This window comes from Rhinopithecus bieti, unplaced genomic scaffold (assembly GCF_001698545.2).
Source record: "Rhinopithecus bieti isolate Rb0 unplaced genomic scaffold, ASM169854v2 scaffold_23881, whole genome shotgun sequence".
In the NCBI taxonomy this organism is placed as follows: Eukaryota; Metazoa; Chordata; class Mammalia; order Primates; family Cercopithecidae; genus Rhinopithecus; species Rhinopithecus bieti.
In genome coordinates, this window is record NW_016811421.1 from 433527 (window position 1) to 450813 (window position 17287).

Sequence of the window (17287 nt, forward strand, 5' to 3'; positions counted from 1 at the left end):
CAAAAAAAGGTGCCCACCGAGTGTGAAATAAACAGCATTGAGTCTCTACCCTCCAGTGGCTAGAGTATATCTAAATGCTGAAAGTGGCACATGGTGCTTCAGAGGCTGGCCCCTCTGTTTCGCCTGTTGCCTGTCTTTAAATTATAATGCACAACTGCTTACAGTTGGTTACACACATCACTGACAGGTCTGCTATGGAAGAATTTGTTCACTGCATTCCCTCTACCTACAGTAAAACCACTTCCCTCCCCACCACACTTCCAGCCTTTGCCTCTCCAGCAACGACTAATTCTTAGAGACAGCCCAGAGGCTGTGTGGGAAGCCAGCTCTGTGCCTCTGCTCTGCGTCCCTCGAACCCTGGCCCTTTCCTCTGCCATGGCATTTGTGTCCCATCACAGGCAGCATGTAGCATCTTCTGATGGCAGATTCTTTTTTTTTTTTTTTTTTCAGTTATATACAAATAGCCACAAAAGTCTGGGGCACATAGTGATGTATAATTTTACAGAAGTTTGATATTAAAGAATTACTCTTCATTTTATCAAATACAAGAAACTATTGGTCAGGAGGTCTTACCATTTATATTCCATGAAGAAAGAAAAATGACTGCCTGACAGTTGACCAGGTAGTGACTGTAACCCAGGAATGATGGAATGTGAACAGATTTGTACCTTAGATTCTATGGCATGTGGTGCTGTGAAGCTGGTGTTTAGGAATGAGTGATTTCACCATGGGATGTTTCTAATATACCACTTTGCACCCACATCATTGCAAGACCCTGTTCTGTTCTGAAAAGTTTGTTTCTTTTCTTTTCTTTCAAGAGGTTGAGGGAGTGGTGGGCATCTTACTCTGTCACCGAAGCTGGCATGCAGTGGCATAATCTCAGCTCAATGCAACTTCCACCTTTCTGGCTCAAGCAATCCTCCCACCTCAGTCTCCTGAATAGCTGGGACCACAGGTGTGCACCACCACGCCCAGCTAATTTTTTGTATTTTTGGTAGAGACAGGGTTTCATCATATTGCCCAGGCTGGGTCAAACTTCTAAGCTCAAGCAATCCACCTGCCTTGGCCTTTCAAAGTGCTGGAATTCTAAGCATGAGCCACTATTCCTGGCCTGAAAAAAGCATGTTTCTTATGAGGGAAAAAAATGGCACCCTACTTCCCAAATAACTGAAGAACTCTAAGGTAATGACAATTTTTATCTAGAAAATAGAAATGTTGAATAAATTAAAGAGGAAAATGACAAATTTGGCATTGGCTCAGATATGCAATTCAAGAGATTCCACCATATGCTCAGTACAGACACAAGTAAAAGGGATTCTGGACTCAGTTTCAGCTGGTACTCCAACCAGCAGAAAAGCTACCCACTGAATGGAAGAGAGAAATTCTACCACTAAAGTTGGAAAGTAATTAATTTGATACATGAATCTTTGCATAGGTAAAATGACATGCTTAGGAAACATGATACAAGAGGAAGCCAGTTCCATATTAATATTAAAAGCAGATAGTTGGGCCCAGGCCGCGGTGGCTCAAGCCTTAATCCAGCATTTCGATCGAGGCGAGAGCCGGGCAGATGCACGGAGGTTGCAGGAGGATCGAGGGACCAGTTCCTGGCTAACACGCGCGGGTGAAACCCGTCTTTACTAAAAAAAACAAAAACTATGGCCAGGTGCGCGACGTGGCGGCGCGCGTAGCCAGTGTACTCGGGAGGCTGTGAGGGCAGGACGAATGGCCGTAAACCCGGGGGGCGTAGTGCTCTGCAGACCGGCTGAGACTCCGGCCCATGCCACTCCAGCCTGGCGGACGGAGACTACGTCTCAAAAAAAAAAAAAAAACAGAGATAGTTGATCTAATAAACTGACGAGGAGGCACACATTTCTGCTTCTCTGAAGAAAAGTTAACTACATTTGAGTTTTACCAAGTTACTGCCTGATGTGTTTTAGTGTATGAAAGAACAAGATACTGAAAACTGGTCAAATTTTGTGGGTAGAGAATACCAATATAGTGGAATGACTACTGATCTTAGCTTTACTGTAAACAAGGATTGGCTTAAGAATTTTAGATTCTTTGCATAATTCAAAAGTAATCAGAAGTGCCATCAGTTAACTTCACTGCCTTGAAGAAATGCATAGAAAAAGAGTTTTAGGTCAGAACAAGCTTTCATTGCATCTGAAGCCAGCTTATATGGAATGAAAGTATCTTCCCAGATTATATTTCCAAGGAGAAGAATCTAGTATCTGGGTTCAAGGCAGCTAGGGAAAAACACTCCTGTCTACTTTGTAGCAATGAATCAAACTCTGTACTTACAACCTGGCTTGTTTTAGCATTCTGTATACCTTTGGGTGTTAGGAGAAAACTTCTATGCATGTCTTATTCATGACCAAGCTGTCCAGTTTGTTCAAAATGGCTTGTTTTTTTTTTTCTTTTTTCTTTTCTTTTTTGATACAGGATCTCACTCTGTTACCCAGGCTGGAGCTCAGTATCTCCATCATGGCTCTCTGCAGCCTTGACCTCCCGGACTCGATTGATCCTCCCATGTCAGCCTCCTGAGTAGCTGGGACTGTAGGCGTGTGCCACCGCATCTAGCTAATTTCTTCTTATTATTATTTTTTTGTAGAGACAGGGTTCGCCATGTTCACAAGGCTGGTCTCAAACTCCTGGGCTCAAGCGATCCACTTGCCTTGGCCTCCCAAAGTGCTGGAATCACAGGCTTGAGGCATCACATCCAGCCTAAAATGGTTATTAAATGGCTCTAGCAAGTAATGACAAGTGGGACGATTGCTGTAGTCTTTTGCCCATCTACATGGGGGAATAAAATTGAGGACTCAGCACAGCAAGCATATATAAAAAGGAAAGGCCAGGCACGGTGGCTTATGCCTGTAATCCCAGCACTTTGGAAGGCCAAGGCGGGTGGATCACAAGGTCGGGAGATCGAGACCATCCTGGCTAACATGGTGAAACCCCATCTCTACTAAAAATACAAAAACTTAGCCAGGTGTTGTGGCGAATACCCATAGTCCCAGGTACGTGGGAGGCTGAGGCAGGAGAATCACTTGAACCCAGGAGGCAGAGGTTACAGTGAGCCGAGATCGCGCCACTGCACGCCAGCCTGAGTGACAGAGTGAGACTACGTCTCAAAGAAAAAGAAAAAAGGAAAAAACGAGCATAGTTATTGTGCAGGAGCACAGAATCCCAACATAAAACCTGAACAAAGTATCCTTCCCCCCGTTCTCTCAATTCTTCCCACAGAGCAAAGTGGTTTCTCAGTCAAATGGATGTGGCTGAGAACAACTATGGTTTTAATGGCTGGCTTTGGACCATGAGGTGAATATATTGCAACCCCATCAAGGTGCAGTGTAGGAAAATCTAAAGGGATTGGGTTGGTAGTCTTAGTGTCACCTAAGAAGAAGGTGCTGACCTCAGCAGCAGTTCCACTTCTGAGCAGGAAGATGCCTTTCCTTTCCCTTTATTTCTGCCTTAGACACAGAGTCTGCTCCTCACCAACTCATTCCCACACTCCCCGGGTTATTATATCAAAATTAGAAACTTGTTTTTCATTGATCTGTTAATCCTTGGGCCTCGGCTTCTTTGAGCAGATCTTAATTATTGGTGCAACTGCTTTGTCTTCTTTGAGGAAACAGTTTGTGAAAAACATTCATGCAATCAAGTTGTGCTGACTGTGACAATATCTTGGCACTCGCAGTCCATAAGCATCTTGTTACTTGCCTTTCTTTGCTTATCTGCCAAGGTAAGATGACCACAAGCAGATCTTTAGGACATCTTTTCTGTGCCCTTAAAAAGCTGGAGATGTGACACCATTCATTTTGGGTTTGTTTCATAAGTGCCTTGTGGCAGAAGTGGAGAAATAGCTTCCATTGCAGAATCATGAAGTATTAGCTAATCATAGACTTTATTCCATTTTACAGGGAAAATATTTTTACAGCAGAATTTCCAAATTTGAGGATTCATTAAGGGGACATTGTTATATGTCCCTTGCAAATGTCAAGGCTCTCCTGATTCTGGAAATTGTATATCTGTCTTTACTGCTAAACTTGCACTGTTCAATGTGGTATCCACTAACCCCATGTGGCTCTTGAGTACTTAATATGGCTAGTGTGAATTGAGATTTCCTGAAAGTATAAGATACTATATTTTAAACTTGGTAAAAAAATTAATGTAAAATATATCACTCATTTTTATATTGATCATATGTTGAAATAATAGTTCAGATATATTGGTTTAAAATATATAAACATTAATTTCACTGTTTTTAAATTTTCTTTACATGGCTATTAGAACATTTAAACTCATAGTATATTTCTTCTTTTTTGTTATTATTATACTTTAAATTCTAGGGTACATGTGCACAACATGCAGGCTCGTTACGTAAGTATACATGTGCCATGCTGGTCCGCTGCACCTATCAATCCCTCATTTACATTAGGTATTTCTCCCAGTGCTATCCCTCCCCCTGCCTACCACCCCACAACAGGCCCCACTGTGTAATGTTTCTACCCGGTGACCAAGTGTTCTCATTGTTCAGTTCCCACCTATGAGTGAGAACATGTGGTGTTTGGTTTTCTGTCCTTGTGATGGTTTGCTCAGAATGATGGTTTCCAGCTTCATCCAAGTCTTTGCAAAGGACATGAACTCATCCTTTTTTACGGCTGCATAGTATTCCATGGTATATATGTGCCACATTTTCTTAATCTACTCTATCATTGATGGACATTTGGGTTGGTTCCAAGTCTTTGCTATTGTGAATAGTGCCTCACTAAACATACGTGTGCATGTGTCTTTATAGTAGCATGATTTATAATCCTTTGGGTATATACCCAGTAATGGGATCGATCACTGGGTCAAATGGTATTTCTAGCTCTAGATCCTTGAGGAATCACCACACTGTCTTCCACAGTGGTTGAACTGGTTTACAGTCCCACCAACAGTGCAAATGCATTCCTGTTTCTCCACATCCTCTTCACCATCTATTGTTTCCTGACTTTTTAATGATTGCCATTCTAACTGGTATGAGATGATATCTCATTGTGGTTTTGATTTGCATTTCTTTGATGAACAATAATGATGAGCATTTTTTCATGTGTCTGTTGACCGCATAAATGTCTTCTTTTGAGAAGTGTCTGTTCATATCCTTTGCCCACTTTTTGATGGGGTTGTTTTTTTCTTGTAAATTTGTTTAAGTTCTTTGTAGATTCTGGATATTAGCCCTTTGTCAGATGGTTAGATTGCAAAAATTATGTCCCATTCAGTAGGTTGACTGTTAACTCTGATGGTAGTTTCTTTTGCTGTGCAGAAGCTCTTTAGTTTAATTAGATCCCATTTGTCTATTTTGGCTTTTGTTACCATTGCTTTTGGTGTTCTAGTCATGAAGTCCTTGCCCATGCCTATGTCCTGAATGGTATTGCCTAAGTTTTCTTCTAGGGTTTTTATGGTTGTAGGTCTAACATTTAAGTCTTTAATCCATCTTGCATTAATTTTTGTATAAGGTGTAGGGAAGGGATCCAGTTTCAACTTTCCACATATGGCTAGCCAGTTTTCCCGGCACCATTTATTAAATAGGGAATCCTTTCCCCATTTCTTGTTTTTGTCAGATTTATCAAAGATCAGATAATTATAGATGTGTGGTGTATTTCTGAGTCCTCTGTTCTGTTCCATTGGTCTATATCTCTGTTTTGGTACCAGTACCATACTGTTTCAGTTACTATAGCCTTGTAGTATAGTTTGAAGTCAGGTAGCCATGATGCCTCCAGCTTTGTTCTTTTTGCTTAGGATTAATGTGGCAATGTGGGCTCTTTTTTGGTTCCATATGAACTTTAAAGTAGTTTTTTCCAATTCTGTGAAGAAAGTCATTGGTAGCTTGATGGGGATGGCATTGAATCTATAAATTACCTTGGGCAGTATGGCCATTTTTACGATATTGATTATTCCTATCCATGAGCATGGACTGTTCTTCCATTTGTTTGTGTCCTCTTTTATTTCATTGAGCAGTAGTTTGTAGTTCTCCTTGAAGAGGTCCTTTGCATCCCTTGTGAGTTGGATTCCTGAGTATTTTATTCTCTTTGAAGCAATTGTGAATGGGAGTTCATTCATGATTTGGCTCTGTTTGTCTGTTTGTTATATAGGAATGCCTGTGATTTTTGCACATTGATTCTGTATCCTGAGACTTTGCTGAATTTGCTTATCAGCTTAAGGAGATTTTGGGCTGAGACGATAAGATTTTCTAAATATACAATCATGTCATCTGCAAACAAGGACAATTTGACTTCTTCTTTTCCTAATTGAATACCCTTTATTGCTTTCTCCTGCCTGATAGCCCTGGCCAGAACTTCCAACACTATGTTGAATAGGAATGGTGAGAGAGGGCATCCCTGTCTTTTCCAGTTTTCAAAGGGAATGCTTCCAGTTTTTGCCCATTCGGTATTATATTGGCTGTGGGTTTGTCATAAATAACTGTTATTGAGATATGTTCCATCATTACCTAGTTTATTGAGAGTTTTTAGCATGAAGGGCTGTTGAATTTTGTTGAAGGCCTTTTCTGCATCTATTGAGATAATCATGTGGTTTTTGTCGATGGTTCTGTTTATGTGATGGATTACGTGTATTTGTGTATGTTGAATCAGCCTTGCATTCCAGGGATGAAGCCGACTTGATCATGGTAGATAAGCTTTTTGATATGCTGCTGGATTTTGTTTGCCAGTATTTTATTGAGGATTTTCACACCAATGTTCACCAGGGATATTGGTCTAAAATTCCCTTTTGCGTGTGTGTGTCTGCTAGGCTTTGGTATCAGGATGATGCTGGCCTCATAAAATGAGTTATGGAGGATTCCCTCTTTTTCTGTTGGTTGGAATAGTTTCAGAAGAAATGGTACCAGCTCCTCCTTGTACCTCTGGTAGAATTCAACTGTGAATCCATCTGGTCCTGGACTTTTTTTGGTTGGTAGGCTATTAATTATTGCCTCAATTTCAGAGTCTGTTATTGGTCTATTCATAAATTCAATTTCTTCCTGGTTTAGTCTTGGGAGAGTGTAAGTGTCCAGGAATTTATCCATTTCTTCTAGATTTTCTAGTTTATTTGTGTAGAGGTGTTTATAGTATTCTCTGATGGTAGTTTGTATTTCTGTGGGATTGGTGGTGATATTCCCTTTATCATTTTTTATTGTGTCTATTTGATTCTTCTCTGTTTTCTTCTTTATTNTGTGTGGGAGTCTAAGTCTCTTTGTAGGTCTCTAAGGATTTGCTTTCTATGAATGTGGGTGCTCTTGTATTGGGTGCATATATATTTAGGATAGTTAGCTCTTCTTGTTGAATAGATCCCTTTACCATTATGTAATGGCCTTCTTTGTCTCTTTTGATCTTTGTTGGTTTGAAGTGTGTTTTATCAGAGACTAGGATTGCAACCCCAGCTTTTTTTTTTCACTTTCTATTTGCTTGGTAGATCTTCCTCCATCCCTTTATTTTGAGCCTGTGTGTGTCTTTGCATGTGAGATGGGTCTCCTGAATACAGCACACTGATGGTTCTTGACTGTTTATCCAATTTGCCAGTCTGTGTCTTTTAATTGGGGCATTTAGCCCATTTACATTTAAGGTTAATATTGTTATGTGTGAATTTAATCCTGTCATTATGATGTTAGCTGGTTATTTTGCCCATTAGTTGATGCAGTTTCTTCCTAGTATCGATGGTCTTTACAATTTGGCATGTTTTTGCAGTGGCTGGTACCAGTCGTTCCTTTCCATGTTTAGTTCTTCCTTCAGGAGTTCCTGTAAGGCAGGCCTGGTGGTGACAAAAATCTCTTGGCATTTGCTTGTCTGTAAAGGATTTTATGTCTCCTTCATTTGTGAAGCTTAGTTTGGCTGGATATGAAATTCTGGGTTGAAAAGTATTTTCTTTAAGAATGTTGAATATTGGCCCCCACTCTCTTCTGGCTTGTAGAGTTTCTGCCGAGAGATCTGCTGTTAGTTTGATGGGCTTCCCTTTGTGGGTACTCTGACCTTTCTCTCTGGCTGCCCTTAACATTTTTTCCTTCATTTCAACCTTGGTGAATCTGACAATTATGTGTCTTGGGGTTGCTCTTCTTGAGGAGTATCATTGTGGTGTTCTCTGTATTTCCTGAATTTGAATGTTGGCCTGCCTTGCTAGGTTGGGGAAGTTCTCCTGGATAATATCCTGAGGAGTATTTTCCAGCTTGGTTCCATTCTTCCTGTCACTTTCGGGTACACCAATCAAATGTAGATTTGGTGTTTTCACATAGTCTCTTGTTTGTTGGAGGCTTTGTTAGTTTCTTTTTACTCTTTTTTCTCTAAACTTTTCTTCTCAGTTTATTTCATTAATTTGATCTTCAATCACTGATACCTACCCTTTCTTCCACTTGATTGAATCAGCTGTTGAAGCTTGTGCATGCATCATGTAGTTCTCATGCCATGGTTTTCAGCTCCATCAGGTCATTTAAGGTCTTCTCTACACTGTTTATTCTAGTTAGTCATTCGTCTGATCTTTTTTCAAGGTTTTTAAGTTTCCTTGCGATGGGTTTGAACATCCTCCTTTAGCTCGGAGAAGTTTGTTATTACCAACCTTCTGAAGCCTACTTCTGTCAACTCATCAAAGTCATTCTCGTCGAGCTTTGTTCTGTTGCTGGTGAGGAGCTACAATCCTTTGGAGAAGAAGAGGTGCTCTGGTTTTTAGAATTTTCAGATTTTCTGCTCTGGTTTCTCCCTATCTTTATGGTTTTATCTACCTTTGGTCTTTGATGTTGGTGACCTACAGATAAGGTTTTGGTGTGAATGTCCTTTTTGTTGATGTTGATCCTATTCCTTTCTGTTTGTTAGTTTTCCTTCTAACAGTCCCTCAGCTGCAGGTCTGTTGGAGTTTGCTGGAGGTCCACTCCAGACGCTGTTTGCCTGGGTATCACCAGCAGTGGCTGCAGAACAGCAAATATTGCTGCCTGATCCTTCCTCTGGAATCTTCATCCCAGAGGGGCACCTGCCTGTATGAGGTGTCTGTCAGCCCCTACTGGGAGGTGTCTTCCAGTTAGGCTACACAGGGGTCAGGGACCCACTTGAGGAGGCAGTCTGTCCATTCTCAGAGCTCAAACACCATGCTGGAAGAACCACTGCTCTCTTCAGAGCTGTCAGACAGGGACGCTGAAGTCTGCAGAAGCTTCTGCTGCCTTTTGTTCAGCTATGCCCTGCCCCCAGAGGTGGAATGTACAGAGGCAACAGGCCTTGCTGAGCTACAGTGGGTTCCGCCCTGTTCGAGCTTCCCTGGCCACTTTGTTTACCTACTCACACCTCAGCAATGGTGACGCCCCTCCCCCAGCTAGGCTGCCACCTTGCAGTTCTATCTCAGACTGCTGTGCTAGCAGTGAGCAAGGCTCCATGGGCATGGGACCTGCCGAGCCAGGTGTAGGATATAATCTCCTGGTGTGCTGTTTGCTGAGAGTGTTGGAAAAGCTCAGTATCTGGGCGTCAGTGTCCTGATTTTCCCGGTACAGTCTGTCATGGCTTCCCTCAGCTAGGAAAGGGAAATTCCCCGACCCCTTGCACTTCCCGCGTGAGAAGATATCCGCCCTGTTTTGGCTTGCCCTCTGTTGCCTGCACCCACTGTCCAACCAGTCCCAATGAGATGAACCAGGTACCTCAGTTGGAAATACAGAAATCACCTGTCTTCTGTGTTGATCACACTGGGAGCTGCAGACTGGGAGCTGCAGACTGGGAGCCGCAGACTGGAGCTGTTCCTATTCGGCCACCTTGGAATGTGCTCGTAGTATATTTCTACTGGACAGAGCTGATCTATATTTGAGGCCAGGAAGAGTGACTGGCACATATTCATTTGATGCTCAGTTTATGTCTGATAAACCAAACTGTTGAACTGAAATGAATGGATAACAATTATAATGATTTTTTAAAGTAGCAATTTTAATGCTGTGGATTTGGAAAGTGATAGAGCAAAACAAGATAGATTATGTCAAGAAATCTTAAGATGTTTATTAATCGTCTCTGGTATGCAGAGTTAGAACATATATAAAAAAAGATGTTAGCACTGGCTCCAGCTGCCTTCTCATAAGGTGTTCAGATGTACCCTGTAAGGCTGACCTTATTTTGGCCACTTATGATTCCTTTGCTCCTCTGCCTATATTCCAGTAGTTTGTTCTAGAAAGATCCATTTTCAGAAAGAATTTTCCCTGTGTGCCATTTAGCTGTGGTTCTCACACTTGAATGCATTTAAGAATCACTTGCAAAGCCTATTATAAAACTAGATTCCCGGAATCATTCTGAGATTCAAGTTCACTAGGAAAGGAGTGGGGTCTAGAATTCTGTATATTAGTACCCCCAGAAGATTTCAATGCCAATGGCTAGTAAACAATACCTTGAGGAACACTGCCATATGGTATCATAATCTGGGAATAGCCTGGAAATCTAGGTAGAAGGGGCAATTTGCTCAGCAATTTTTGTTAACTATAACTATAAATAACACATATTATACTATAAGAACTTACTCTATGAAGGATTTAAATTAACAGGTATTTTAATAAGCAAAAATTAATTTAAAAGTCATAGTAAAGAAAATTATCAACAGAGTAAAAAGCTAACCTACAGAATAGGAGAAAATAGTTGCAAACCATATATTGGATAAGGGATCAATATCTGGAATATATAGAGAATTCCTGCAACTCAATAACAACGAAATGACCCAATTTAAAAATGGACAAAAGACCTGCATAGACATTTCTCCAAGAAAATATACAAATGGCAAAAAAATATGAAAAATGCATGACATCACTAATCAGAGAACTGTAAACAAAAACCATGAGATACCACCTCACAATTCTTAGGATGGCTATTATTTTTTAAAATGGAAATAAGCATTAACAAGGATGTGGAGAAAGTGGAACCCTTGTATACTGTCAGTGGGCTTGAAATGGTACAGCTGCTGTAGAAAACAATATGGAGTTTCCTCAGAAAATTAAGTAGAGAACTGTATAATCCAGCAGTCAAAATTCTATGTATTTGTGCAAAAGAATTGAATACAGGATCTCAGAGAGATACATTAAGACCTCATTTAATGTCATTGACAAGTTCTTAGAAACTGCAACTTTAGGCAAAATGACATAAACCATTTTTTCTTATCAACATTATTATGAAATGGTATTATTTAGGACCTGGTGTATATCATTTTGCCTAAAGTTGCAGCTTCCAAGAACCTGTCAATGACTTTAAGTGAGAACTTAACTATACACTGTGTTTATTGCAGCATTATTCTCAATAGCCAAGATGTGAAAGCAACCTAAATATCCATTGACACATGAATGGTTAAAGAAAGTGGTGTGTATATGTGTGTATACAACATTGCATATATAAATGCAATATTATTCAGCCTTAAAAAGGAAGTCCTGTCATATACTACAACACAGATGAAGCTTAAATGTATTATGCTAAGTGAAGTAAGCCAATCACAAGAACACAAATACTGAGTGTTTGCATTTTTATGAGGTACCTAAAGTAGTCAACTTCACAGAATCAGAAACTAGAATAGAGGTTGCTGGGGGCTGCGGGAAGGGAAAATGGGGAGTTGTTCAATGGGTATAGAATTTCCGTCATGCAAGATGAAAAAAATCTAGGGATCTGTCGTACAACAATGTGTATATTGTTAGCACTATTATACTGTACACTTTTAATAAACTTTTTTTACTGTAATAAAAAAAGAATCAAAAATACTAACTATCCTAATAGTTCATGGTGACACTGAACTCAAGAGTATGATAATTCCATTTCCTTTGAACAACCTCTTTTTATGAAAAATTTTGTTGGAAATTTCAAACTAACTAAAGTAAATGTGTACTTACAGTGAAACTGCGTGGATGGCAAGAGGACTGGGTGTTAGTAGCCTCTCCATGATGCACTGAGTGGAGGGCAGAGCTTACTTACCCTGAATGTCATTCCCAAAGCAGTTTGTCCAGATATTTGGATGCTCTCCACAGGGAAGAGAGATGTTCATTATGGGATGCTGTCATTTCAGAGGCATCTGACACTCTGAAAATTCTCTTCTTCCTCTCTCTTGTCCCCATACCTGAAGCCTGGGATTTACACACCTTAATTTTGTTCCATTGAAATATTTTTAAATAGCCTAGGAAATCTTTAATCATTTTAGAAGTCCTGGTTGCCAGGACCCTTTCTAAGACCAAAGGAGAATGATTGGATTGATTTTTGTGAAGCGGTCTGAGCATCCATATGCTGTGAGCACTCACTCTGGCAGCCAGAGGTTTTGCCTCTGGCCAGCGACCATTCCTTTGAGTAGTGAGCTTTCTGTTCTTTCCGGTAACTGCTAGGCAAGTGGGCTAATGTGGCTAGGCTGGTGGGCCCTGCCCCTGGGGCGGGCTAGCTTCCATGAGTGGAGCACATGGAGTAAGGGCAGAGACATTGACTCCGGTATTTACTAACGAGATAAATATACAAGGCTAGGCTGGTAGATACATACTTTCCTCCTTTGTACCCTTCTTGGTATCTTATTCAAGCTTATCAACTCTTTTTTGGTTTTTATTTGGGATTTTAAATTTTCGTTCTATTTTGTTTTGTTTTGCAATGTGCTGGTTTGTTTCTTTAAAAATGTTGATTATAAAATATTTCAAATCTATAAAGAGGCATGCAGACGCAATATACTCACCATCTAGCTTAGAAAAGAGAACATTATGTGTGCACTCGAAGCCGCTGTTTATCTCTCTCGAAACACACCCCACACCATCTACTGCTATGGTCTGCTGTCTGGAACTTAGTGGTCATCATTGCTAAGCAATTATTTATACCTTTACCATATAATGTTATATACCTCAACAACATATAGTATTGTTTTACATATTTTTAAGCTTTATATAAGTGGTATTGTATTTTATATAGTCTTCTGCAACCTGCTTTTTCATTCAACCTGCCTGTTCACTTTTTAAACTTTACTTGGGATATTTCTTCCAGTGTTACTTAGCTATATTGTTGTCATCACCAGTGTGCAGCATTACTGTATAATAGAGTTGGACCCTAAAATACGGCTAGAAATGGCTTAGATTGAAGCCTTTTATGTATTTCAAATTAGTATGTAACTATAATATAGTGTGTAACTGGTAAACGTATTTGTTTTATTTCAGGTTATAATATAACTTATCCTCTCATGCTTTTTTCCTGCCCCTTCTCCCCAAATCATCAACAGTAGAAGAAGAAGAAGAAAACATGTCAGGACACAAATGGTAAGTAATTTGTCATCTTTTCTAAATTGGGAAAGGCTAATGAAAGTAGAAAGCGTATAGCGTATGCTCAATAAGTGTCTATTGAATGGAAAAACAAGAGATACATTGGCAGTAAGTATCATGTTAGCCCTCACCAATGCTGAGCCAAATTCAATATCTCTGTTAAATATGGTGTGAAAACCAAGTAACAAAAAATATTATAAATTCTTACCTAATGTGCATTCTCTAAGAAATTCACTTATGTGTAACTTTCCTCTTGGGAATCTAATGATAGTTTTTCTTACCACCATTTTGTCTAATGTAATGAGTTGATGCATTTTTATTACTATCTTATTTATAACCTCTAACAGAGTTACAAGGGAATTTTATGTTAGGGTAGCTATAAAATAAAGAATGATTCTACAACCACACACTACTTTTACTTATTAATTTATAGTCATGATTTCAATCTTTCTGAACATTCAGGAACCAGTCATTGTCGAAAGTAAATGATGCTGAATAAAGTAGATGTGGTAACCATTTGGCAATGTTAGCACTGATATTTATGTGCCTATAACATATCTAAGCAGCATGTTAAACCTCTTATAAGGTCCAGAGCTCTTCAAGCAGTGTTTGCAAATTCTTTTGAACCCATGACCCACCAAGCAAGCAGATCTTTGTGAACTTTTATTTTCTTTAATTCGTATCATGAAAAAAATGTGTTACATGTTTTCCAAATGCACAATTAATTATAATAAGTGCTTTTTTTTGAGGAGTCTCACTCTGTCACCTGGGCTGGAGTGCAGTGGCACAATCTCAGCTCACTGCAACCTCCGCCTCCCAGGTTCAAGCGATTCTCCTGCCTTAGCCTCCCGAGTAGCTGGGATTACAGGCATATGCCACCACGCCTGGCTAATTTTTGTATTTTTAGTAGAGACAGAGTTTCACCATGTTGGCCAGGATGGTCTCGATCTTTTGACCTTGTGATCTGCCTGCCTCAGCCTCCCAAAATGCTGGGATTACAGGTATGAGCCACCACGCCTGGCCAAAGAAGTCCATTCTATGTCCCACTCTTGAGAATCCCATTTCCCTGAAATAATCAGTCTTTGCAGTGTATCCTTCCAACCTTTTAATGTGCATATTCTGTAGAGAGATTATCTTTTACATAATTCCATTTCATTTTCAATTACTTTTGTTTCTTTTCTCTTTTTTCTTTTCTTTTATCTTTTGTTTTTGAGTGACAGGGTCTCGTGCTGTATCCCAGACTGAAGTGTAGTGGTATGATCATGGCTCCCTGCAGCCTCAAACTCCTGGGCTTGAACAATCCACACACTTGAGTCTGCTGAGTAGCTTTGTGTCATAGGCCTATGCCACCACACCTGGCTAATTTTTTGTAGAGATGGGGTCTTACTACGTTGCCCAGGCTGGTCTCAAACTCCTGGCCTCAAGCAGTTTCCTGCCTGGGCCTCCCAAAGTGCTAGAATTAAAGGCATGAGCCACCATGTCCGGCCAGTTTCTGATTTTTTCTCCACATACTTTTTGATTTGCTCTTCACTATGATCCTTCTGAAAAATGGTTTTTCATCTATATTTTAAGCATTTATATTGAAGAGTTTAAAGTTTTTAACATCAGAAGCCTGCAACCAATCTTAAATTTATTTTATTTTTATTTTATTGTGTTAAGAACAGTTAACATGAAGTCAACCCTCTTAAATTTTAGGTGCACAATACAGTATTGTTAACAATAGGCACCATGGGGCTGGGCGAAGTGGCTCATGTCTGTAATGCCAGCAGTTTGGGAGGCCGAGGAGGGAGGATCATCTGAGGTCAGGAGTTAGAGACCAGCCTGGCCAACATATTGTAACCCCATCTCTACTAAAAACATACCAAGTGTGGTGGGCATGGTGGCCTGTGCCTGTAATCCCAGCTACTCAGCAAGCCGAGGCAGGAGAATCGCTTGAACCTGGGAGGCAGAGGTTGCAGTGAGCCAAGATTGCACCACTGCACTCCAGCCTGGGCAACAAGAGTGAAATTCCATCTCAAAAAATAAATAGGCACCGTGTTGCACAGCAGATCTCTAGAACTTAATCATCTTGCATAACTGAAACTTTATGCCCCTTGAATAGTAATTTCTCATGGCCTGCCATTCTACTCTCTGCTTCTGTGAGTTTTACTGTTTTAGATTCCTCTGTAACAGATCTTAGGCATGCTGTTCTTCAGCCTCTTATCTCTGCTTTCCTGCCATCACCTTGGTGTTGGCTGTAGTGTTAGAGTGAAGAGAGTGTGTTGGTGTCTGGCTTTATTTCTGACTCACTGAGGTGACTTGGGCTGGTCACCCTGTCTGGCTTGACCTCACTGTCTCCACCTCTAAAAGGGGTGTGCTTAATCTGTTATATCTACATTCTTTTCAAGGGTTAGATTTTTTATTTCCTGCAAGAGATTCTAAATTTCTCCACTCTGACTTTTAAGGTTTTTGAGTCGGAAGGAGTTGATCAACTTTCTTGGTGTGACACCCATATAAGAAAGTGCTCATACATTTATCAATGTTGTAAATGTAAATGTATAATGGAAAGTCATGTTTAAAGAAATTATTTCACACTAAAATATCTTAATCTTTATGAAAGTCATGAATAAAATAGTTCTTTAAATGTTTTTAGCAGTTATCCCTGGGACTTACAGGATCGATATGCTCAAGATAAGTCAGTTGTAAATAAGATGCAGCAGAAGTATTGGGAGACGAAGCAGGCCTTTATTAAAGCCACAGGGAAGAAGGAAGATGAACATGTTGTTGCCTCTGACGCAGACCTGGATGCCAAGCTAGAGGTGAGCTCTTTATTGCTGTCAGCTCCAACGCAGCCACCTTGCTAGGATCAAGGTCCTAGAGTGTACACACCGAGGCAGAGCTAGGTGTGCTTTGTCTTTGAAGATGAGGAAAATCTAGGATTAGGTGAACTCAATCCCAGCATATTTATTAAAACCTACAAATTCTCACATAACCACTATGCCTCAGTTACTTCATATTTCAAGAACATAGTTGCAATGCATTGCCTGTGGTAAATTCTCAGTGTTTGTTGGGAAAAGTAATACAATCAAAGAGCTGCTGCTAGTCATAGCTGAGAAGTCGGATTTAGAACACTAGAATCTGGCAAATGTTAAATTTTCTTAAAAAAAGAACTCAGGTAAAAGTCATGGAAAGTAGAGTCTAGTAAGTTTTGTATTGAACCCTGGAAAATTCTAAAATAAATAAGGAGATATTTAGTTAAACTAGTTAACAATACAGTAAGCCGGATTTGGATATGGTTGATTTAGCATATTAATATAAGAAGGCCCACTAACTCCCTGTCTTGCTGGATATTTCTGCCAATAGTTTAGATTAAAATTTTGAAAGCATACCTATCATTTCTATACATAACAGGGAACTGAGAGGAATAATATCTTAGACGGTCTAATAAGGATTCAAAATGAACTCAAATTTTAATATATACACTAAGGTTAATGAACTGAACATTTAATGGGACTAAAAAAGCCCAAGATTTCAAAAAGCTTTCTGAGAAGAGTGTCCAGGATGGTGGAAACCATAGTTATTGTACATCAGAGAGGGTTAAAGGGAAATATTAGTTGTCAATTACTTGGGAAGCTCTGTCACGTGAAAAGGGATGAGATTCATTCTAAGCACGTGAGGGTAGACCAGACCCAGGAAGAACTTTGTAATGTTAAGGCTGTCCTGTGAGAATTGGGCTGCCTTTGAGGTTAGGACTATCCTGTGAGATGGATCTGGGCTACTATTCTACCTACCATCTGCTGTAACTTTAGGAGAACTATACCCAATTTCTCATATCCTCGTTTTCTTAATGCGTGAAATAGAGAAATTAATACCTACTTATTACAGCTCTTATCAAGATTAAAGTAGGTAACAGAGTGATGGCTAATGTTTGTTAGTGTTTAAATATTATACTAACATGTTTATAAACATAACTAATGTTTATTAGTAATTAATGTTTATGAGTGTGTTTTATGTCCCAGGAACCATTTAGACTGTGTTCCATATGTTATCTCTAGTACA

At 39.8% G+C, this 17287-nt stretch overlaps 1 protein-coding gene across 1 annotated transcript in view; it reads left to right on the forward strand.

The window, feature by feature from the left end:
* The window catches only part of ICA1 (islet cell autoantigen 1), a 161237-nt gene that overhangs the window by 12798 nt on the left and 131152 nt on the right, over positions 1–17287 (forward strand). The window contains 2 exon segments of the mRNA XM_017893892.1: positions 13210–13246; positions 15882–16047. Coding sequence (XP_017749381.1) covers positions 13230–13246; positions 15882–16047 — 183 coding nt within the window. The 5' untranslated portion in view covers positions 13210–13229.